The 19,191-nt window shown below is 49.0% G+C and overlaps 9 protein-coding genes across 9 annotated transcripts; 4 read left to right on the plus strand and 5 right to left on the minus strand.

Annotated features, from left to right (window-relative positions):
- Positions 1-157: 157 nt before the first annotated feature.
- Positions 158-1,781, plus strand: UREG_00395 (uncharacterized protein; the record flags this gene model as incomplete). Its single annotated transcript, XM_002540836.1, has 8 exons — positions 158-211; positions 308-336; positions 527-677; positions 887-924; positions 975-1,121; positions 1,177-1,430; positions 1,535-1,658; positions 1,724-1,781. The coding sequence occupies 8 exons, from the start codon at positions 158-160 to the stop codon at positions 1,779-1,781; spliced, it is 855 nt and encodes a 284-aa protein (XP_002540882.1).
- A 605-nt stretch (positions 1,782-2,386) lies between these two features.
- UREG_00396 (uncharacterized protein) lies at positions 2,387-4,170 on the minus strand (the record flags this gene model as incomplete). Its single annotated transcript, XM_002540837.1, has 4 exons — positions 2,387-2,544; positions 2,619-2,879; positions 2,944-3,363; positions 3,582-4,170. The coding sequence occupies 4 exons, from the start codon at positions 4,168-4,170 to the stop codon at positions 2,387-2,389; spliced, it is 1,428 nt and encodes a 475-aa protein (XP_002540883.1).
- A 549-nt stretch (positions 4,171-4,719) lies between these two features.
- Positions 4,720-6,770, minus strand: UREG_00397 (uncharacterized protein; the record flags this gene model as incomplete). Its single annotated transcript, XM_002540838.1, has 2 exons — positions 4,720-5,053; positions 5,107-6,770. The coding sequence occupies 2 exons, from the start codon at positions 6,768-6,770 to the stop codon at positions 4,720-4,722; spliced, it is 1,998 nt and encodes a 665-aa protein (XP_002540884.1).
- Positions 6,771-7,149: 379 nt separating this feature from the next.
- On the plus strand, positions 7,150-8,102 carry UREG_00398 (uncharacterized protein; the record flags this gene model as incomplete). Its single annotated transcript, XM_002540839.1, has 2 exons — positions 7,150-7,225; positions 7,282-8,102. The coding sequence occupies 2 exons, from the start codon at positions 7,150-7,152 to the stop codon at positions 8,100-8,102; spliced, it is 897 nt and encodes a 298-aa protein (XP_002540885.1).
- A 521-nt stretch (positions 8,103-8,623) lies between these two features.
- Positions 8,624-8,887, minus strand: UREG_00399 (uncharacterized protein; the record flags this gene model as incomplete). Its single annotated transcript, XM_002540840.1, has 1 exon — positions 8,624-8,887. The coding sequence occupies one exon, from the start codon at positions 8,885-8,887 to the stop codon at positions 8,624-8,626; it is 264 nt and encodes an 87-aa protein (XP_002540886.1).
- Positions 8,888-11,603: 2,716 nt separating this feature from the next.
- Positions 11,604-12,807, minus strand: UREG_00400 (uncharacterized protein; the record flags this gene model as incomplete). The annotated part of the gene is made up of 2 exons (XM_002540841.1): positions 11,604-12,185; positions 12,247-12,807. The coding sequence occupies 2 exons, from the start codon at positions 12,805-12,807 to the stop codon at positions 11,604-11,606; spliced, it is 1,143 nt and encodes a 380-aa protein (XP_002540887.1).
- Positions 12,808-14,363: 1,556 nt separating this feature from the next.
- UREG_00401 (uncharacterized protein) lies at positions 14,364-15,531 on the plus strand (the record flags this gene model as incomplete). The annotated part of the gene is made up of 4 exons (XM_002540842.1): positions 14,364-14,391; positions 14,565-14,651; positions 14,703-15,338; positions 15,416-15,531. The coding sequence occupies 4 exons, from the start codon at positions 14,364-14,366 to the stop codon at positions 15,529-15,531; spliced, it is 867 nt and encodes a 288-aa protein (XP_002540888.1).
- A 574-nt stretch (positions 15,532-16,105) lies between these two features.
- UREG_00402 (uncharacterized protein) lies at positions 16,106-17,374 on the plus strand (the record flags this gene model as incomplete). Its single annotated transcript, XM_002540843.1, has 1 exon — positions 16,106-17,374. One exon carries the CDS (start codon positions 16,106-16,108, stop codon positions 17,372-17,374), a length of 1,269 nt encoding a protein of 422 aa, XP_002540889.1.
- A 404-nt stretch (positions 17,375-17,778) lies between these two features.
- UREG_00403 (uncharacterized protein) lies at positions 17,779-19,129 on the minus strand (the record flags this gene model as incomplete). Its single annotated transcript, XM_002540844.1, has 3 exons — positions 17,779-18,107; positions 18,177-18,262; positions 18,312-19,129. The coding sequence occupies 3 exons, from the start codon at positions 19,127-19,129 to the stop codon at positions 17,779-17,781; spliced, it is 1,233 nt and encodes a 410-aa protein (XP_002540890.1).
- Between the last annotated feature and the right edge of the window lie 62 nt (positions 19,130-19,191).

Below are 19,191 nucleotides of genomic sequence, written 5' to 3' on the forward strand. Positions count from 1 at the left end.
GAGGTGGGCACGACGCTAGGTAATGATGGCCATTCCGGCGTATGGCGGTCATGCTATATAATTGATCAACGGCATTCTCTCGATTGCTTGCCGTTGTCGCTTGACGTTCATTGCTTTAGTTTGCTACCGCATGACTACAGCATGTATCTCGCCCCTCATGGATGAAGCAGGACCTTCTCTTCCTCCAGCGCCGGGGAACCGTCAAGAGCCGGTGAGTTCCTAGAGCGTTGTTTGATCAATTGCTCTATCAATTTCACCGATTTTCGTACTCACTGAGGATGATGCTGGCGTGACTGACAATATTTAGTTCGAAGATGAAACCTTCTCGGATGCCATGTAGGCTCCCTCGGGATTTCTCATGGAGCGCAGACGTTGACAATTCACAATCAGGTCCTCCTACTCGGTTTCCTTGACTCCCAGCGTTACGGAATATCCAGAAGAACATGGGAGGCGGTATCATGCCTTTCGACAGGGGCGTGAGTGTACTTTGCTGTCCATCCCGCTGGCCGTTGACTCTAACGTGCAGCCAAGGGTATCTTCTTCCGAATGATGATAAAGAGATGCAGCGCTTGGAACTGGTTGACCAGATGATAAGATTTGCCATGGGGGGATTGCACTTTGCGCCAGTCGGCCCAAATCCCCAAAAAGTGTTGGATATAGGCACGGGGTCGGGATCTGTAAGTCGTGGAGTGCCGATTTTGAAGTCTGCGATGGGGAATGGGCTAACTGTGATCATTAACAGTGGGCGATCAGCTTTGGTATGACCCTACTTTTATACACAGCTTCAATTGTTGACAGTCGAGGCTAGCCGATGAGTACCCTTCCGCAGAGGTAATATGCTACAATCCACCCTGAATGTGGACGAAGAAGCTGACGGTACGCATAGGTGATTGGAAATGACCTGAGTCCCACGCAACCTGCGAGGTAAGCAGAAGCCTTGTATGACTTTACTTTTGTCCGCTTGCTAATCCAAGTCTAAGCATCCCTCCAAATGTCAGATTCATTGTTGACGACGTGGAGGAAGAGTGGGAATATGACGATTCCCCCTTCGATTTCATCCACTCCCGCTATATGGTTTTCGCTATCAAAGATATGAAGCATCTAATTCAGCAATCCTTCAAGTAAGAACCCCAGGGAACATAAATAACTCGATACTCACGTTCCGTTTAACTCTAGCGCTCTCAGACCTGGGGGCTGGATTGAAGTCCAGGATTTCGACTCGAAGATCAATTCCCCAGATGACACCATCAAGGGCACATGCCTTGAGCATTGGGACAAGTCCACCGTGGATGCATTTGCCAATATGGGATTTTGGACCAGATTAGAGCCAAGTTTTGCAGAATTGCTTCAGGACGCTGGTTTCATTAATATCCAAATGAGAAAATTTCCCATTCCCTTGGGAAATTGGGGCCCTGACGAAAACAATGCAGGTTCTCCCTTTTTTTAGCCCTTGGGAACTACCGTCACTAATAGTCAACTGTTTGTTTTGAGCAGAGAACACTCGGAGAACTCAATGTTCAACAGCTAACGGAAGTTTTGGAGGCGGCCTCGATGGCAGTTTTGACCCGTAGCGGATGGACTGAGCAAGAGGTGTATGCAATGTGCGCGGGAGCACGGAATGATACAAGAAATCATGATATCCATGCTAAGATGGACTTGTATGTACTCTTCGCCGAGTGCACTCTAGGAACTCGAGGCCAACGTGGCTAACTTTGTCCCATAGCTATGTTTTCACGGCGCAGAAACCGCTGGCTTCGACGGATGAACCGGATAACCCCTGATGATGCCAAAAAATATCCTTACTGTTGTCATCAAACTCATTTTCCTCGTCAATTTCGATGATTTATCTTTTCAAGGGCGTATATACGTACATATTACGTGGCGTCGGCACCCTTAGGAGTAACTAGGCTGGAAATTGCGAATATGTAGAACCGAATTCCGACGGCGTTGATACTATCGTTGGTCCCACGTTGGCGTCTGCGATGTCCGTTTCGAGCAACCGGTTAGTCCTGATATTACCCTGATGTTTTGCGATAATATTTCGCCAGAGGACGCTTTTTGGTCAAGTTTCCTGAGTGGATCACATAGGAGATTGATGAAGCTGTTTAGGCTTGCATCTATTGTATTGGTTGCCGGTATATTATCAGGAGATACATCAAACGCAAAGAAATGAAATTGAGAGGGCCCGGTTAGCGAATCCATATATTTACACCCGTACACACATAAACCCCCTACTTTGTACAGCGTAGTTGAAGCAGATGAACTTTAAAAACACAAACGTAACGCGCGGAATGGCCACCTTTGGGAAAGTCACAGGCGATACAAATATAACTAGAAAATACCCCCAAAAAGTTTGCAATCATATCATCCATTCTGAAAAATGAGATCAAGCGGGTGTAAGGGCAACTTTGGTTCCAGTATGACTCGAGAGAGTGAGCGTTGTATGTTCGATAAATGGTTCGATTGGATCTCGGTTGTCAATGTCTTTGAAGGCCTGGAGAAGCCGGATAACCACATAAGAAGCTTCGGTCAAGGCATATTGTTCTGGTTGATATGTCAGCAAATGGTTCTTTTAGCCTGTAGGGTGATATCATAAAGTATCCAGCAATAGCACTTACGTCCCAAACAGATTCTAGGGCCTCCGTTGAACGGAATATAATTCCATGCCGGTCGCAAGGTTTCCCACCGACTCGGTTTGAATTCGTTCGCATCTTCCCCGTAGAATTTGCTTCGGTGTAGACTCCAGGGGGAATAGAAAACAAACGTCCCCTTCTTCACCACGATTTTGCTCTTTCCGTCCGGACCGCCACCGCGCGGCAAAGTCGTCGTTACAACAGCCTCGCGCCCATTCCATGGGACAACAGGGAACAAACGAAGAGCTAGGAATATGTTAGTATGAGATATTTCACACTTGTCTTATGAATACTAATTTTGTCAACCCACTTTCGTTAAGCACGTATTTCAGGTACTTCAAGGATTTGATATCCTCGTAGGTTGGATGTCTATGTCCTATATTTTCCATAATTTCGTTGCGTAATTGGTTCCAGACATCTTTGTGCCTTGCAAGTTGGTGGAAGCAAATGGCCAGTAGGCTTGCTGTGGTATCTCTTCCAGCGAGAAGAATGTTGAGCAGTTCTGACCGTAACCGCACTGGGTCTTTGATGCTTTTGGATATTTCCTCGAGGAAGATATATTTACCATTAGCATCATAGGACGTGGGCTTCCCATCTGCGTGGAGCTGCAAAGCCTTGTAGGTAAATCTATCGATATATTCCTTGACGAATGCAGAGATTTGTTTGAATTCACGGCCATCTTTTTGAAGGAAATATAAATCTCCTAGTAGGGAGCGTAGCATGCAAATTTCTTTGCACAGTTAGTGAGTATTGTAGATTCCACGGGGGATGGAAGAGATAGAGCTGGCTCATACCTGTGCCTCGACTGAAACAATGATAAAATCGAGTCTCTCTGGGAGGGCTATCGGGAAGGAGGCTGTTCACACTCTCTCCAAACAGGAAATCAGTTGCTAGAATAGCTGTATTAGTTTCTTTGAGGCCAGAATTCCGTTTCCGTTGAATGCTCACCAGTATCCATCGACAAACGAAAAAAGAGCTCTTGTAAGTCACAGGTCTCATTGCCAGGTATCCTGCTGATAAGAGTCTGAACAAATCCTTCCAAATTTTCGAGATCCTGAATCTGCTGTTTCGCAAACTGGGGTCGAAGCATCGCACGAGAGTGCCTCCAGGGCTCTCCCTTTGGGCCGCCACCGTAGACATGCGTGAAGATACCATCTCCAAGCATGGGATGAAACGCATCGAGCCGACTCTCTCCTAGAGAAAACTGCTCAAATTGGGTTGACAGAATTGCCTTGATGTTCTCCGGATCTCGGGTGTCGATAAATGGTCGTCCAAATAGGTTGGCTTTGTACGTGTCACCGAGTCTCTCGTACAGTTTGGTCTGTTCCTCGAGAAATACATGCTCGCCCTGATCTTTAGCCATCCGCCTGTAGATAGCTATGCCCAAAAGGCCCTCGTCCGGGTCGCTTGGTGGCTCCTCTGCGTTCTCCATCTTTCGAATGCGTTCTATTTCCAAGTACGACCGGACATATCTGTATCCAAAGTGCAGGGCACCCGCAGCCACGAGAATAAGCGCCGTATTCGTTGTATTCAGCATAATGGTAGATAATCGTTAATCGATCGTGGACTGTGTAGGAAGAGAAGAGGATTTCTGTAGTCAAACAATCGACTTATATCACGCGGTGCATCTGCAGAGAAAAGCCGCAAACAAGGACGCGGCTGGCAGATAGTTATACATGTTTCACAGGTTGTCCTGTCACGATTAAAGGTCTTCCACATGCACATGCAACAATGCTGCCGTCTACAGCTCAACGTTATGCCGGGTCGACATGAATTCATCCGACGCGGGCTTCTCGGGGGCCGCAATGGAGCCGAGTGACCCTGGACCAGGGACTAAACGGCCCCGCGACCAGCCGCAGCTCTTGTGCCCAGAGCTCCCAAGGCGGATGAACTGCGCCCTTCAGATGGGAGTGGCTAAAAAGCTTTTCATTAACTAGATGATTCACGAAAGGAAGAAATGATGGTGAAAGCATATGATGGTTGATTAACTATGGAGTATCTAGTAATACATCAGGCCTACTCAACCGAGGCCAAAGGTTCTATCTTCAAAAATATCGAAAAAAAGCATCTATTCGCTGTTTGACAGTCACTTTCTCCCACTGCCTGGAGATACGCGCCATGCTCGTAACGGTAGTTTCTGCAGCTTGAGCACTGAGCCTTTGATATACATCCAGAAGGTCACTGCACCGATAACTACGCAAATAACGTTTGTGATATAGAAGCCATCGCGCTCGACATGGCATGTTCCACCGCCTGCTATGCAGCGATGTTTATCAGTCTCAAGAGCACAAGAGAAGGGTGACGTAACGGGAGATTTGAAATTAGTAGGGTCGGTAGGCGGAACGCAGATGGCTTTGGCAAACATGTCAACGAGTTTCAGGACGAAGAATTTGGGGAATGTTCCCCCGAGGTTTGACACGCTGGATCCACCGTTAGCTGTTGCATTGTGAAAAGGTCTCAAGAATGAACTTACGTTGCGAGTAGGGTCATATATGTTCCACCGATAGTTGGATCGGAGATTCGAGCATGGAAAGCTGAAACAGCTACGAACATAATTGTGTTCATGGAAGTTGAAAACACATGTTCCAGGACAACAACAAATATATACCATCCGGGAACCGGTGCCTTGGGAAATATCATCACAACGATTTGAGCGAGGACCGCAGCAGAAAGTCTCCCCACAAACGACCAGCACCACAGTCTCATAGGTGTATACTCAGTGGACCATTTGCCAGCAAAATAGCCCAAGCCAATCTCAAACGGGAAATCGATAAGGACAACTAGAGCCATGTTGTCTTGCCCGAAACCTTTGTCGATGAGTTTCAAATTGGTTACAGCCTCATTTGCCTGGAAGCCGATTTTGGCGATAAGATGGATGATGATGATAGTCTGAATATTCTTTAGCTTCAGCACACCCCACATTGACCTGTAAACGTCCATGATGCCATCTCGCTCGGTTGTTTTGTCTTCTTTCTTCAATAACACGAGACCCAAGGTGATCAGCAGGTATGCCCAGCCCCAGAATGTGAGATAGCCTCCCAGAGTCATGAGTCCTTCGGCTTTTGGAACTGCGCGGAACCACCTGTTCGCAAAGTCGGGGGAGTTAAAGGCTAGGAAGACCGTATACGATAGGAAATTTCCGGCGGTAAGGCCAACTGTTTGTGCTGTAGAAGCGTATGCGATGTTCTGAGGCGACAAAAGCGAAATAGCCCAGCCATCAACAGCGATATCCTGAGTTGCGCAAAGCAATACAAGAAGGAACCACCAGCCGGTAAAATTCCAAACGCCGTCCGTGCCTTGTGCTTCGGCAGCCTTCATCATACTCTCCACTTTGCTACCCAGATACAGCATCGCCAATCCAGATATTGTTTGTATTGGTGTAATCCAACTCTTCCTCCTTCCAAACTGCGGGCTCCAGACCGCGTCTACAATGGGACTCCATAAAAGCTTCAACGAGTATGGATACGAAGCGAGAGAAAAAATGCCGATCTGGCCGTAGGAAAGGAATGGTTTCAGGAGGAACGGTACGGAGCCCATTGCTAAGCCCATCGGAATTCCCTGCAAGAAGTAAAGTAGAACGAGTAAGAGAAAGTTCCTCCTGTCGTGTACAGGCAAGTCCGCAAAGCTCGTACTCGTGAGACCTGGTGTTTGTGGAGTTGGCGGCGGCTCGTCGTCCAGCGAGAAGTTGGACCTCCCCATAACTCTCGATGCATGCGAAGATGATGAATCCAGGGATACGTCTTTTCTCCGGACCCCGATACTCGAATCCATACCGCTCTTTGCGTGGCCGTTCTCACCAGCTACAAGCTTCAGGCTAGGTCTGGATGAACGGCGTTTTATCGAGTTATGTTTTCGCGTCATTGGTAGTCTGTGCGTAGAGCTCTCCCCAGATCCTGATCCACTGTCAAAGTCCTCGTCCGAGAGGTCGAAATCCGATAATGAAAAATTGGCGCGGTCTCTCTGACTGATTTGAGCACTCAGGCTTCGGTGGTGATCGCGGGAGTACGTTCGCGCCGACGCTAGGGGTTGAAGCTCCACGTCGTCACGCCGGGTATCTGGTGTTGCGTCTGCGGTAACATGGGAAGATCGAGGGTGCAGGGGAGTATTGTGAACAAAGGAGTCACACTGCGGGTGCATGCAAGAGATCAAAGCCCAAAAGGCAACCTGTCCTCACGAGATGAAAAGCAGCTCTTCAGCCTGTGGGGTCCCGCAGCTGACTAAGGTTTCTGGGAGAAGCTTCGACAGTTACGACAGATGTCATTCTCCCATTCCTCGATCTTTGCGAATCTTGCTGCCTCGGGGCTCTCTTTTGGGGAAGAAGGATACCCAATTCACCCCGTTTCCTTCATGGCCGGCCGTCGTGAGATCGCGCTTCTGTTGGCTGCTGAAACTAGCAGTCAGGTGACATCACCCCTGAAAATGCACGGACGATCGAATTCCCCGCCCTAGCGCCAGATCGCGTTCCACGCCGGCGGATGCTGCGTTCGACCGGAAGAAAGGGTCTAACAGTGGTGAGATGGAGCAAGTGTCTGCTTCAGAGGCGGATGCCTCGATTGTTCTTGACGAAGAAATTTCCAAGATACGTTCTGAAAGTCTGTGCTTGCAACGCGTCTCTGGTTGTTGTCTGAGGCTAACCTGGCGATTCTAGTTCAAAGCCTCACGAAGCATAGACGCGTCTTATCAGCGAGCCTCCTCTCCAGTAACGCGGTTCAAAATGCTCTTCGACAACAAGCCACATCTGGTGCCAGCGCGGATTTTGCGCCCGTTGCTCTGAACACCGAGAACCATGCACAGTCAAATCATCACCGAGCTGTGTTTTCCACCACATCCTTCCCTTTCAAAGACCCCTCGCCACACACCGGCTCGCCAAATCTATTGGGTATACGTATCGACGTTTGTACGCGAGATGGCAGATATTCAGAACCGTATTACGTCCTCCTCAAAAGTGCGGGTAACGATCGAACTTTATTAAGAGTTCACAAACATACGATACCTGCGTTTATTCGTTTAAATCAGTTAGAAGCCAAGTATCTAGCTGGCCCAGATGCTGGTGCTGAGGATTCCGGCGACTTGAAGGCAGGGAAGCCGGAAAACCAAGACCTCAAACGCTTTGTTGTGGCACTAAGACGAGAGCTTGCAGCATGGCATTTACGGAAAGATGCAGTTGCATACCTCCAAGAGGAACTAGGTGTTGGCCAAACCAGGGGTGAAGAAATCGATACCTTGAGTCTGAAGCACGGAATATCGTCGTTATGCGCCACGTCCCTTGAGGCCCGGTACATCCGCTTTGAATGGCGAGATGGACGTGTAGGCCGGATCCATCTATCGAACCAAGGACTTGTGGAACGTGCCGTGATTACTAGCGATTCAGGGCGCGATACCAAAACGGAAAATTTATTTTTGAGGGGCGATCGTAGGATTGAGACCGTGGTTCAAACCCTACTCGATGCCCGTACGGTTGGTAAATGAGGCGGAATTGAACAACACGTTGGCAGGAGTCATTCCAATTATTGCCGACATATCCGGCATTCCTTCAAGCTAGCGCAGTGGGACGCCGGCGGGTAATTCAGCATAACAATCAGTTATTCGTGATAGGCGGCTACTCTTGACTAGATATGGTCGTCACCGGGAATTTATACAGAACTCAGTGTTCCTGTTCCTTGTGCATAGAGTGTCTACGCACTGGAGTAGCCACCCCCGGAATTTCTCTTTGACCCTTGCCTATTCGGAAACTTGCTTGAGCGGATTGAGTGACTGGGTTCCCACCACCAGAAATACGGGGTTGCGTTTCTCTGCTTTAGTCTGACACGCTCCGCATGAAAATACCTGTTGTATCATCTGGGTTCGTGCCGGACGAAGAACGATTTCACAAGGGTATTGTCTATTCATGATGGTTCATATCTTATTTCAATTTCGTCATTACGCTTAGGCTAAGAAGAGCTGAGCCTTTAAGAAGATCGTGTCAAAATCCATCCACTTGTGGCAAACATTCAGCCAAGGCGCATGCAGTAATAAATGCACTCCTCTTGGCCTTCCGGAGAGCCCGCCAATTTCGCCAAATCGAAGCACGATTTTTGGCCCGCGTCAAGTGTTTTGCAGTACTCAACCATCTCCGCGTGGTCCTTTTTGCACTTTGCCTTGCAAAACTCGCGATCTTTACCCGGGGTAGGCGTATCGTTGTCGGCTTGGGTTACGGGAGCGGCAGCAACAAATACCGCACCGAACAGCACGCATAAGTATCCTGAAAACTTCATTTTGAGATTCGATTGCTGCTTGAATTAGTCGACGGCATCATGAAATGACTTGGGCGGCACATACTGACCGGTTTCGAACTTTATCGTCCCAATTCAGTGTTTGATTAATGCTATGCTGATTGCGGAGCTCTAATTCTCTTTTTGTCAATCTATATACTGATGGGGGATTTGGTGACGGTGGGCTTACTTCGTGAAACTGTATAGGCAACCCAGGAGCTTGCGAATTTAGAGATAGAGGGTTGATTCAACTTGAGGGGGAATGGATGCTACTATTTATCCTTCCTCTCTTGAATACAATGCCCACATTCCCCTTGAGCGATTTTCTACGTCTCCAACATCATCAACTGATCTCAGCGTCATTACACTCATTTCCCGGGAATGATCGACAGGTTGTGCATCTTCAGGTTGCTCTATCTTTCTCCCCACAATAACTAGTAGCCTATCGTTGGATGTCAATTTCAGCACCGAGCATCAACTCAGCTCCTCAACAGTGATCTTTTCGAATCCCATACTCCGTACATTCCCAGAATCCCAGCCAAGGCTCGGGTTCCTGGGGTTTGCTGCGCCTTACTATTTAGAGGCTAGCTCGGAGTCTAATTGAGTGATTGGCGTCACCTTATTTCAACGTTCAAACCTGCTTTTACGTCTTCAGGGATCGCACTCTGGGCCTGTCTGCATCCATCCCATTCTTCTGAACATTCCAACAGACCGCTCGTGGTCAGAGCTGGATTTGTGCTGCCTTTCTGAACCCCAAGTCATGTCTTTGCACACAGTTCTATCTCTTGGCGGTTGATACTCCGCGCCCTCGCTTACAGAATGGAACAGTTCTGGAGAATCAATTTTTTCCTGCTATTTTTTGCTTTGCGGGATCGGCACCGGCATCAGCCTAGGGCCAAACCCTCGAAAGATGGGAGCATTGATAGTTTGCCGGTTTTGAAATATTGCCGACATATTATACATATACGAGCTAGGGTTCATGGATCCTAAAGGACGGATTCCGGAAATTCATTCTTCTGCTGATCGGCCCGGTTCTCTCCACTTTGACCAATCCTGGAACCCATGGTTATCATCAGGCACAACAGTCCCCGGACCGCATGGCGGGAAAGCGGATCACTAACTTGAGATTCTGCTCGTCAAATTCAAAAGTTTTTAATGGAACTTTTACATGATGAATTTGAAGCCGACCTATCTACCCGTGTTATCTTGATGCACCGACTTGATCATTGCTATGGCCAAATTGGAGTGAACGGGATGCGCGACGGTTCCCGCATACTCGCATAGATCCATTGCTCCCCAACTGGGGTATATCCCCGTTGATGTAGTCGACAAGAGTGTGCACTCGGTTGATTGCTTAATTACATGGTCCCCTTGCATTGCGAAATTCCAGACTTCCAGCCCAGAGTCTTTTGCATTGATGACATCAGCCCTGGGATACGTTCAGGCACAATCTTGGACTTTCTGCTGGGAGTATTTCTTGATAACTACTGTCTCCTTATCATCTTCGATTCCAGATCCTGGAGACACAGTCGCAACCCTCCCAGGGAACGAAAAGGTGCCCTGGGCCTGTTGCTTGCGAATCTTGCTAACTGGACGGTGAAAAGGGGTATCCTGTCCTTCACAAGTCTCCATCCTACCACTTACAACACCCTGCTGGACGTGACCCATATCTCGCTCAATTTCCATTTGTCAAGTTCTTACCGCTTTAGTTGGTGGAAAGCGGACTATGATGCACGAAGTTTCCGAGCATGGGCCATTTTGTGCCTGCAGCTATCCTTGTTCCTCGAGCCTTGTATCATTCATTCATGACTAGGAATATTTTCAGCCCTTTCTTGAGTCATTTGAGAGACTGGCTACCCTCGGAACTTCAACCATTCATTGTGGTTCAGAAAAAGCAATTTTACCTCGTCCCTCAATGCTTTATATGTACGGAACTTTGCCAGGGTCTGACCATCTTTAGCTTGGTTTTGGGCCTGGTACCTGGATTGCCCCAACGAACAACCCTTAGGAATCTCCCCAGGGAGCCCTTGAATTCCTTTGATTCTATTCTTCTTTGGGGAGGGTTGAACAACAAACTACAGACCAAGCGGGATTTTCGACCCCTGTTATTGCAGGTTGAACTTATCTTCGGGTACAATGAATCCGCTACCAACCTTTCAACCGCAGTTCAAAATTTCGCGTAAACCACCTCCGAACCAGCGTGTTCGACAACTTCCAACATCGTTCAACCCCCATGTTCCGTCTTAGGTTGCCAGCCATACATGGGAAGTTGGCGAGGATCTCAAATCAAGCCCTTGCCATAAAGGCCAAGGGACTTACTAGCTTTGTGAGCGTTACGGGATCATTAAGCGTATATTATACAGCTGCTGAGGTATATGACAGCAAATCGCTTGATATTGCGAGTATATATCACAGTATATCCCACGCCCAAGATGAGTGACGAGAGCCAGAGTTGCAAGTATGTCCACAGAACGGGGATGCGCCAAAGGTGGGTATAATATTAACAAATATGTGCAAATAGAAAACAAAAAGGAAAAGACTTCTGCTTACTTAGATAAGAGTTATGAGCAAGGGTATCAAGAACATTCGCCGCCACGAAAAAAAACAATTCCAATGCCAGGAAAATATCCGCCTGATATTGGGGTGATCGAAAGTTTTAATGCTGGAAAACGGGCCTGTTTGAGGTTAGACGTTTCCGGCTTGGTATGTCAACCAGTCACTAATCGTCGCCTTTATTTCCTGAATCCCCAGGACTTTGTGGAATGTCATCTCTAATGTCACCGAAAGATAGTTCGGGTAGGGGTCCAAAAGATTCTCGAGTGTCAATTTCTAGTTTTCTTCGAATAATCCTTTCCTCAAACGTCCACCTGGCTTTTAAGCGTGCTCGTTTTGCTTCTAGCCAAACAATGGCCGCATCCTTCTCCTCCCGACAGCGACTCTCGAGGTTGCGAAGATCGTGTTCATTACTTGCTTGTAGCCGATGAACTGCTTGCTCCCACTTTTCCAAAGCCTTTTCATATCGCTTTGCTTGAATATCTCGAAGAACTTTGATCTTGGACTGGTGCAGAGAATCGATGGTCGCAAGCTCATGAAGCTTTTGCCGAAGCCGATCTCTATACTCCTTGCCGTACTCTCGTGGAGGTTGCAGAGGGTCTGTGTCGTTGGCTCTTGGGGTGTTGAAATAAGCTTCCATGTGACGTATGCGGCTTCGCAGGGTTTGCTTTTCCCGTTTGAACTCTTCCATCAAAGCCAGTTCCGTCACAAGGTCGTTCTCTTCAATTCGGATAGCCATTTGGGAATTCTGCGCAAGACGTTATTAATTGTTGTATGCTTCCGGCATAGTCGGTTAGATATTCCATTACCTGTGCCACCAAAGCATCTACAGCCTTTATATGCCCCCGTTTTCTTTCTTCAAAAACGCGACTATGATTGCGGAGAATAGGTTTCAATACCGCTTTCCGAAACACTAGATAGCTTTGCACCTGGGCTTCGTGTACGGCGCGCATGGATTTCAAGTCTGGAGATTCCAAACTCCTTCTCAACGACCCTTCGTCGATCGGCGCGAGAGTACTTTTACTTGCTAAGGTGTCAGCAAAGCTGATATCTAGACTATTTCCTAGTCGCATGCCATCAACGCCATTGTCAACTATTAGGCTGTATTCAGGTCGCGTAATTGACAGCGGGCTAGAAAGTGTAGAACCTTTGCGTCTCCGAAGGCTTGGAATCCGGGAGATGGCGTGCTTTATACCAAATTTAAACCCCTTCTCCCTGCCTTCCAGGTTAAGGGAGTGTCTTGAGGGACGGCCATCGGCAATTGATCGACTTGGTTCCGATTCACTGATGCTATAGGCTGTGGGGCAAGTCGATAATGAAGCAATAGAGTGCCTGCTACCAGACATGCGCTCTTTCCAGGACCAAGACATGGATGGGGTAGATGCCAGCCGGGTTGGCGATGGTGCAGCTATAGACGGAGATTCATGTTGACTCCGTATCGAAACTGCATCGCTCCCACTGGGGGATTTCGTCGTAGCACCAGTCACTAAAATGTCACTGTTCCAGACAGTCAGGCCAAGCGCCTTTGCTTCGCTGCGTAGCTTATTATCAATGTCATCCTCTGTTTGCCCGCTAGGCAAGAGCAAAACCGTTTCGCAGTATCTAGTCTCGAGGATGTGAAATGGTGGGATCCCGTTGTGAGAATCTGACGACTGCCTTGTCAAAGCCCTTGGCCCGCCTTCGGGTATTGGCAAGTCTCGTAAAGCGGCTAGGCTCAAGAGCGGTTTTCAGACGATAACGTCAAGAAGATGCCGGTCGCGCAGTCGTATCACGATATGTGCATGGAGGCATCGGAAAGGGACAGGCGCAAGGGAACGGGTGCTTGATCTACCAGAGAGGGCTTGGAGCTGGACCCTGTGGGAGACTGGAACGTTAGCGACGCTCAAGATACACGTTCAACTGGAGGCATCGTACATCGCCGCTGCTGCTATAAATAGCTGCCAGCATAACTCCCGTCAGAGTCAGCGTGAGGGCATATCTGTCATATGATGAGAATTGATGACGAAGGATGGAAAGGGGAAGTTGACTGCTTTTATGACCGTTGTCCGCATTGTGATCATCGTTGGCATGATGCTCCATCTCGTGCCGAGTCAATAGTTAGTGACTCGTTGGCTCAAGTTGGGGCTCTGCTTGACAAACACACCGCCGTTGCCTTCGAGAAAAGGGTGGCGCTAAGCCCGACGTGGCAGCTGGCTGATTACGCTAGGACTCCAAGTCTCACAGCTCCATCCGCAGATTCCGCACGGATCAACAGTGACAGAGACCTGTCCAGCAAAGCTCTATATTTCTTAAACATAGCCATATTTTGTGTTAGGCGGCATCAAAAGTGTGTGCCAGCGGCTGAACAGCTAATCCTTTTCACGTGACCCGGTGCTGCAGAATAGCAACTATTCAATTAGTTAGTTAGCTGACTAAAGCCACATGCTCCAGCCGAGCCGGAAACAGTGGAGCTAACTCCGTACAAGCGGAACTGACGACAAGATCCCGATATTGACTGTCTCACTCTGCAGGCCGACCTCGAACTTTCTGAACCGACAGTTAAACATGCAAGCACAGTCCACAGCGCCTGATCCTCACTTCACTGTGATCGTTCGACTTCCCTTTCCACGAGGTGATTTTGTTGATCCTCCTCCAGTAAGCCCCCCTAGAGATGCATGGCGAAATCATGCTAACACTCCCAGCCTGACTGGACTGCGGCAAAGGATCGTGTGTTATGGGAAGTGCTTTTGCAGCCATCTAAACCCGTAAACTGTGAGTTCCTGAGAACGGGACTCCCCACTCGCTGAGGGCTTGAACTAACCCGGGCTGATTTGTAGGGAATGCACTGTAATGGCCAACCATCCGGCTTTCCAAATGTTTCCTGCTAATCTAAAAAAAGTGCTACTCAACTCGATGTTACATTGCCATTTCTCCTTCAGCAGGCAGCATGGCTGTACGGCCATCGCCTGGCGCAAGTTCGTGCGGAGATGTTGAGAGCCGGGCAGCCTGATTCTTCGGCTGCAACACCGGTCTCTGGCTCGGCAAGCCATGCTCTCGGGGGACATGCATTAACTCGAGGGCGCAGCGGGGGTACAGTTTGCTTTATTGATTTGAAGCATGTCAGGCTGATCATCTTCAGGATCCCCAGTTCCGCCGAGGTCATCCAACGAGCAACGTGAAAGCCCCAGCTCGCGGCTCGATACAATGAATTCCCCGACACCGATAAGAACCCAAGGTTGGTAGGATGCGAATGAGTATTCCCTGTCTGATAACTAACCGGAATCAGCGCCGCACTCCCGTGCACCTTCATCGACCGTTGACCCAAGCCAAGCTGCTGAAGTCAGGAAAGCTTTGACGTCACCTAGAAGGGAATCAATTGACAAGGCACGCGTTGCTGCGGATTATGAGCCGCGAACACTCGGATCACCATTAGCATCACCTCCACTAAATGAAGAAAGCCCTGGGCCACTGTCACCATCGACGTCCGAGTCAGACTCCGATTCAGATGGGCCCAACCTACCATTCAAAAGATTCGGCAAATTCTCCATGCTTAGACCCCGCAATACTGAACTCGACGAAGACGAGGAGGACGAAGAGTCGCCGGCGTTCCTTCCAGTTGACCAAGCGAGCCAGCGGGCAACCCATACTACAGAACACGATCCGGGTGCAACCCTACGCGAAGAGCTTGGAGGAGGTCACTCAAGACGTGTGGCGCTGCAAAAGGAGGTTACAACAACATCGATTAGTACTACTAGTTCGGGAATGGGATCCGCTTCATCTGCTTCCGATGGACAACAGAGGCGGCACCACCTGGGCGCTCTTAGTCCGCGACGAGCAGCTGAATTGCGATTGAGCCCGCACAATCAGGCTAAACGCAGCGACGGAACACCAAGTATGGGCAGTAGCTTCAGCGACTTGGATGGTACGTAGATGCCGTATATGAGAGTCGATTAAGGTGCACTTCCGTGTAGGAGTCCCTGCTGACACTCTGATATGTAGACGCCAGCGTGACCCAATCAGCCCTGGAAGAAGCTCTGCTGAGCAATATGCAGAATGGTGGCGTTGCCAGTAGGATGAGCACCCTCAGTCAAGCCCTCCGAAGTAGATATCTGTGACGGCACCGGGGCTCTCTGGTCCTCCGTAGGCAAAGATGTCTTGGCGCTGCTGAATCAGCCATGACGTAACCAAGCAGCGAGTGACTTCCGAGGCAAAGGCGAGCTCTTCTCGAGCACTTCCATCCGTTCATCGCGACCAGACGAAGGGAGCCGGATATCAACTCGCTCAGGCTGAATCTCTGCCTCTGTTACCCTTTCTGCCTCTCACTCGGAGTGTTCTCGATTCGACACTCGCTCAGTCTTCTTTCATCGCTTCTCGTTTTAGCGATCTTTTGCCTGCCCCGCCAATGATAGAATATACAAAGTAGCATCTGGTACTGCTAGTCGGCAGCCTCGTGTTTCGGTATCCGATCGATTCTCCGCAGACATACAAGGCGAGCGAATCTCAACCATATTCAGGCCCTTTCAGTCTACTTCAGTCTACTGCAGCCTGCGTCGGTGTTGGAGAACAGCCGAAACTACGTCCATCGACTCTCCTCACGGTTTGACAGGTCGATCATTTGAAGCATTTCTCGTTCGAATTGACAACAGAAACCAGATACTTACCAGTTTTCATTCTAACTCTCGTCTCACAATGGCTGCCAAAACCGCTCCGGCAGACAATTTGAGCCCCGATGAAATGGAGTCTCACTACTTCAAGACGAACCCACAGCCTGTCTTTCTCCAAACTCACACCTCCGTTGCGCGAACGTTCATAGACAGGCATGTGGAGGCTAATCGACGAGTCGTACTGGTTACATCCGGTGGTACTACGGTACCGCTTGAGACGCAAACGGTTAGGTTCATAGACAATTTTTCAGCGGGTACTCGTGGCGCTACATCGGCGGAGTATTTCCTCCAAGAGGGCTACGCAGTGATCTTCCTTCACCGGCAATTCAGCTTGCTCCCTTATTCTCGACATTACAGCCACTCAACGAATTGCTTCCTTGACTTCATGGACGAGGCTCCCTCCCAGCCGGCATCTTCGTCGCTCTCCTCGACGATTGGTGGACAAAACAGTGAGCATGGCCCCATTGTGGTTCGTCCTGAATATCAGGATGAGATGCGCAAGGTGCTTCGACAATACCGTTACGCCAAGGAGAACCACCTCTTGCTACTATTACCCTTTACGACCGTAACCGACTACCTATATGAACTCCGCACATTAGCAAACCTCATGAAGCCTCTCGGCGCCAACGCTCTTTTCTACCTCGCAGCGGCTGTGTCCGATTTCTTTATTCCCCGCGATCGAATGGCAGAGCACAAAATCCAGTCGAACGAGATTCCAGCTCCTGAGCAGCAATCAGTCACCGCTGCCCACACCGCAATATCTCCAGATAGCATATACACGGGCTTCAACGATCCCAATGGGCCCCAAAAGCAGCAAAAGAAACTCATCGTCGACCTTGACCCCGTTCCCAAATTTCTCCACCGCCTGGTCAACGGCTGGGCACCCGCAGGCTCCATGATCGTCAGCTTCAAACTTGAAACCGATCCAAACCTCCTGATACTAAAATCCGAACAAGCTATCCAACGCTACTCACACCACCTTGTCATTGGTAATTTACTCACCAATCGAAAATGGGAGGTTGTCTTCGTGAGCCGGAAACCGGACGGAGGTATGCAGGAGCGCTGGATTCGTATCCCGAGACCTAGGGGCAGCGTGAGCGGTGCATTGCCGGGGATGTGTGCGGGACTGGAAGCTGGGTTATCGGCATCGGCGGCGGCGGCGGCGGCAGCTGCGCGAGCCGAAGAGCATTCTCGGAAAGAGGTTGAGATTGAGAGTGTGATTATTCCGGAGCTGAAGAAGATGCACACGGCTATGATTGAAAAAGCAAAGTCTGCGCATGCTGACAAAGCGTGACTTTCTGTGCATGGGCTTCTAGCAAGTGGGACATATGATGGCCGGCAAACACTTGCGGGGGGAGCGTAGCCCGGAGGTATGTCGCATTTTTGGACTCATTGTATATTTTCGTCCTTCGCTTTCGTGAAAGGACTTGCCGCATCAACCACAGTATTTAGACTTTTACTTGAGTGATTTGGAATGAATATACTACCTTGATGGCTTTAGTCCCAACTTTTCAGTTCCATGTGAGTTTCATTTTGAACATTGGAGCCTTTTAATTGGGTTACACTATTTGTTCTTGCTAATGTTGAATAAGACATGCGGGTCTGCTGAAGTAAAGGAAATCAACGATTCACGCTCGAATATCACTTTGGTCGGGGCGTCGAAACACGCTGCTGGTCAGAATATGACTACTTGATTCTTCATTCATCGTCCAAGGGAGGGGCGTTCGGGTCCTCCATGCACTGATCCACTCTCATAATTCGTTTGCCGCTTGCTTTCACAAGTTGGAAAACATCCCTGAAATAGTCTACTGTCGAACGATGCAGGAAATGCATGACAGCAAGATCTCCTCCCTTCTCGAGATCCCGCTTGAAAGCTTCGTACTGCTTCTCGGGGGTTGGCGAATGTGCCCAGAGCCAGTCCTCAATGTCAACACTCCAGTTGATAATATACGGATCTTTAACGAACTCGGCAAGTCGCTCTCTGGTCCTTGCGCCGACGACGCCAAATGGTGGTCTGAAATATCGGCCTGGAAATTTTCAATTAGTATGGTGATGGGTAAAACCATGGCACAGTCGTAATGGGTAAAGAGCCATACTCTCAATTCCCAACTGCCTTTTCATTGCCTTGATATTTCCGACTATCTCGAAATCAATATCTTCGATATTAGCGAGCCCTTCCATCCTACAAACTCGTTAGGTTAGTCAATTATAATCTCACGGGAAACACTGACCTCGGATGAGAGAACGAGTGTAAGGCGACCTGGTGACCATGGTATAACATGTCATGGTACATTGCCGTGAAGTTGGTTGTTCGATCTAGCAACCCACTCCCGACAGTAAAAAAGGTAACCTTTATATCCTCCTCTTTTAAGATTTGCATCACTTCCCGCGCGAATACTGGGTTGCCGTCATCGATGCCAAAAGCGAAGGAGTTTGGTCGTTTACATTTGAGAGCCAAGGTACCGCTAGGACGTTTTTTTGGGATATCTATGTCCTTCGGGACATCTGGCGTAATTTCGATTTTATACAACGTGATCGATTCGTTGGTATAGAAGCCGTTGAATGCAACAGAATTGACCCTTGAGAAATCAATATTGAAATGGCTAAGCGGAATGTAGATATCCTCGCCATGGGCGTAGCGTGCTGCTTCGACAGAGTCCCAGGTTTCAGGATAGGGTGATCTCATCTCATCGCAATCCTCATTGTGCTGAGTCAATGAGATTGTGAATTTATCTGTTCCCGAGAAACCGATGTGCAAATACATATCCATGTACGCCGTCATATCCAGACACTCGGGTGCCACCTTGGTATGAAAGTTCATATCCGGGTCGGTTGGACTAAGAGATAGGTAACCGGGCCCGTATTGGGATATCATGCCTTCGTCTGTGCCAGCCCATCCTCCGACGTTATTTGACCCGGGAGTATCAAAAGTATCAATGACAAGGGCCTCCACCTCCGATCGGGTTGGCGCCGCCAGACAGAGAATACCCGTGAAAGCAAGGCATAACGGAATAAAACGAGAAATGGTCAGCAGGCGCCCCGGTGCCATTCTGAAAGGAAGAAGTATTGATACCGTGGATATTATGCCTGGTAGAGATGCGCCAAGTAGTG

Source organism: Uncinocarpus reesii, genomic scaffold, assembly GCF_000003515.1.
Source record: "Uncinocarpus reesii 1704 scaffold_1 genomic scaffold, whole genome shotgun sequence".
NCBI lineage: Eukaryota > Fungi > Ascomycota > Eurotiomycetes > Onygenales > Onygenaceae > Uncinocarpus > Uncinocarpus reesii.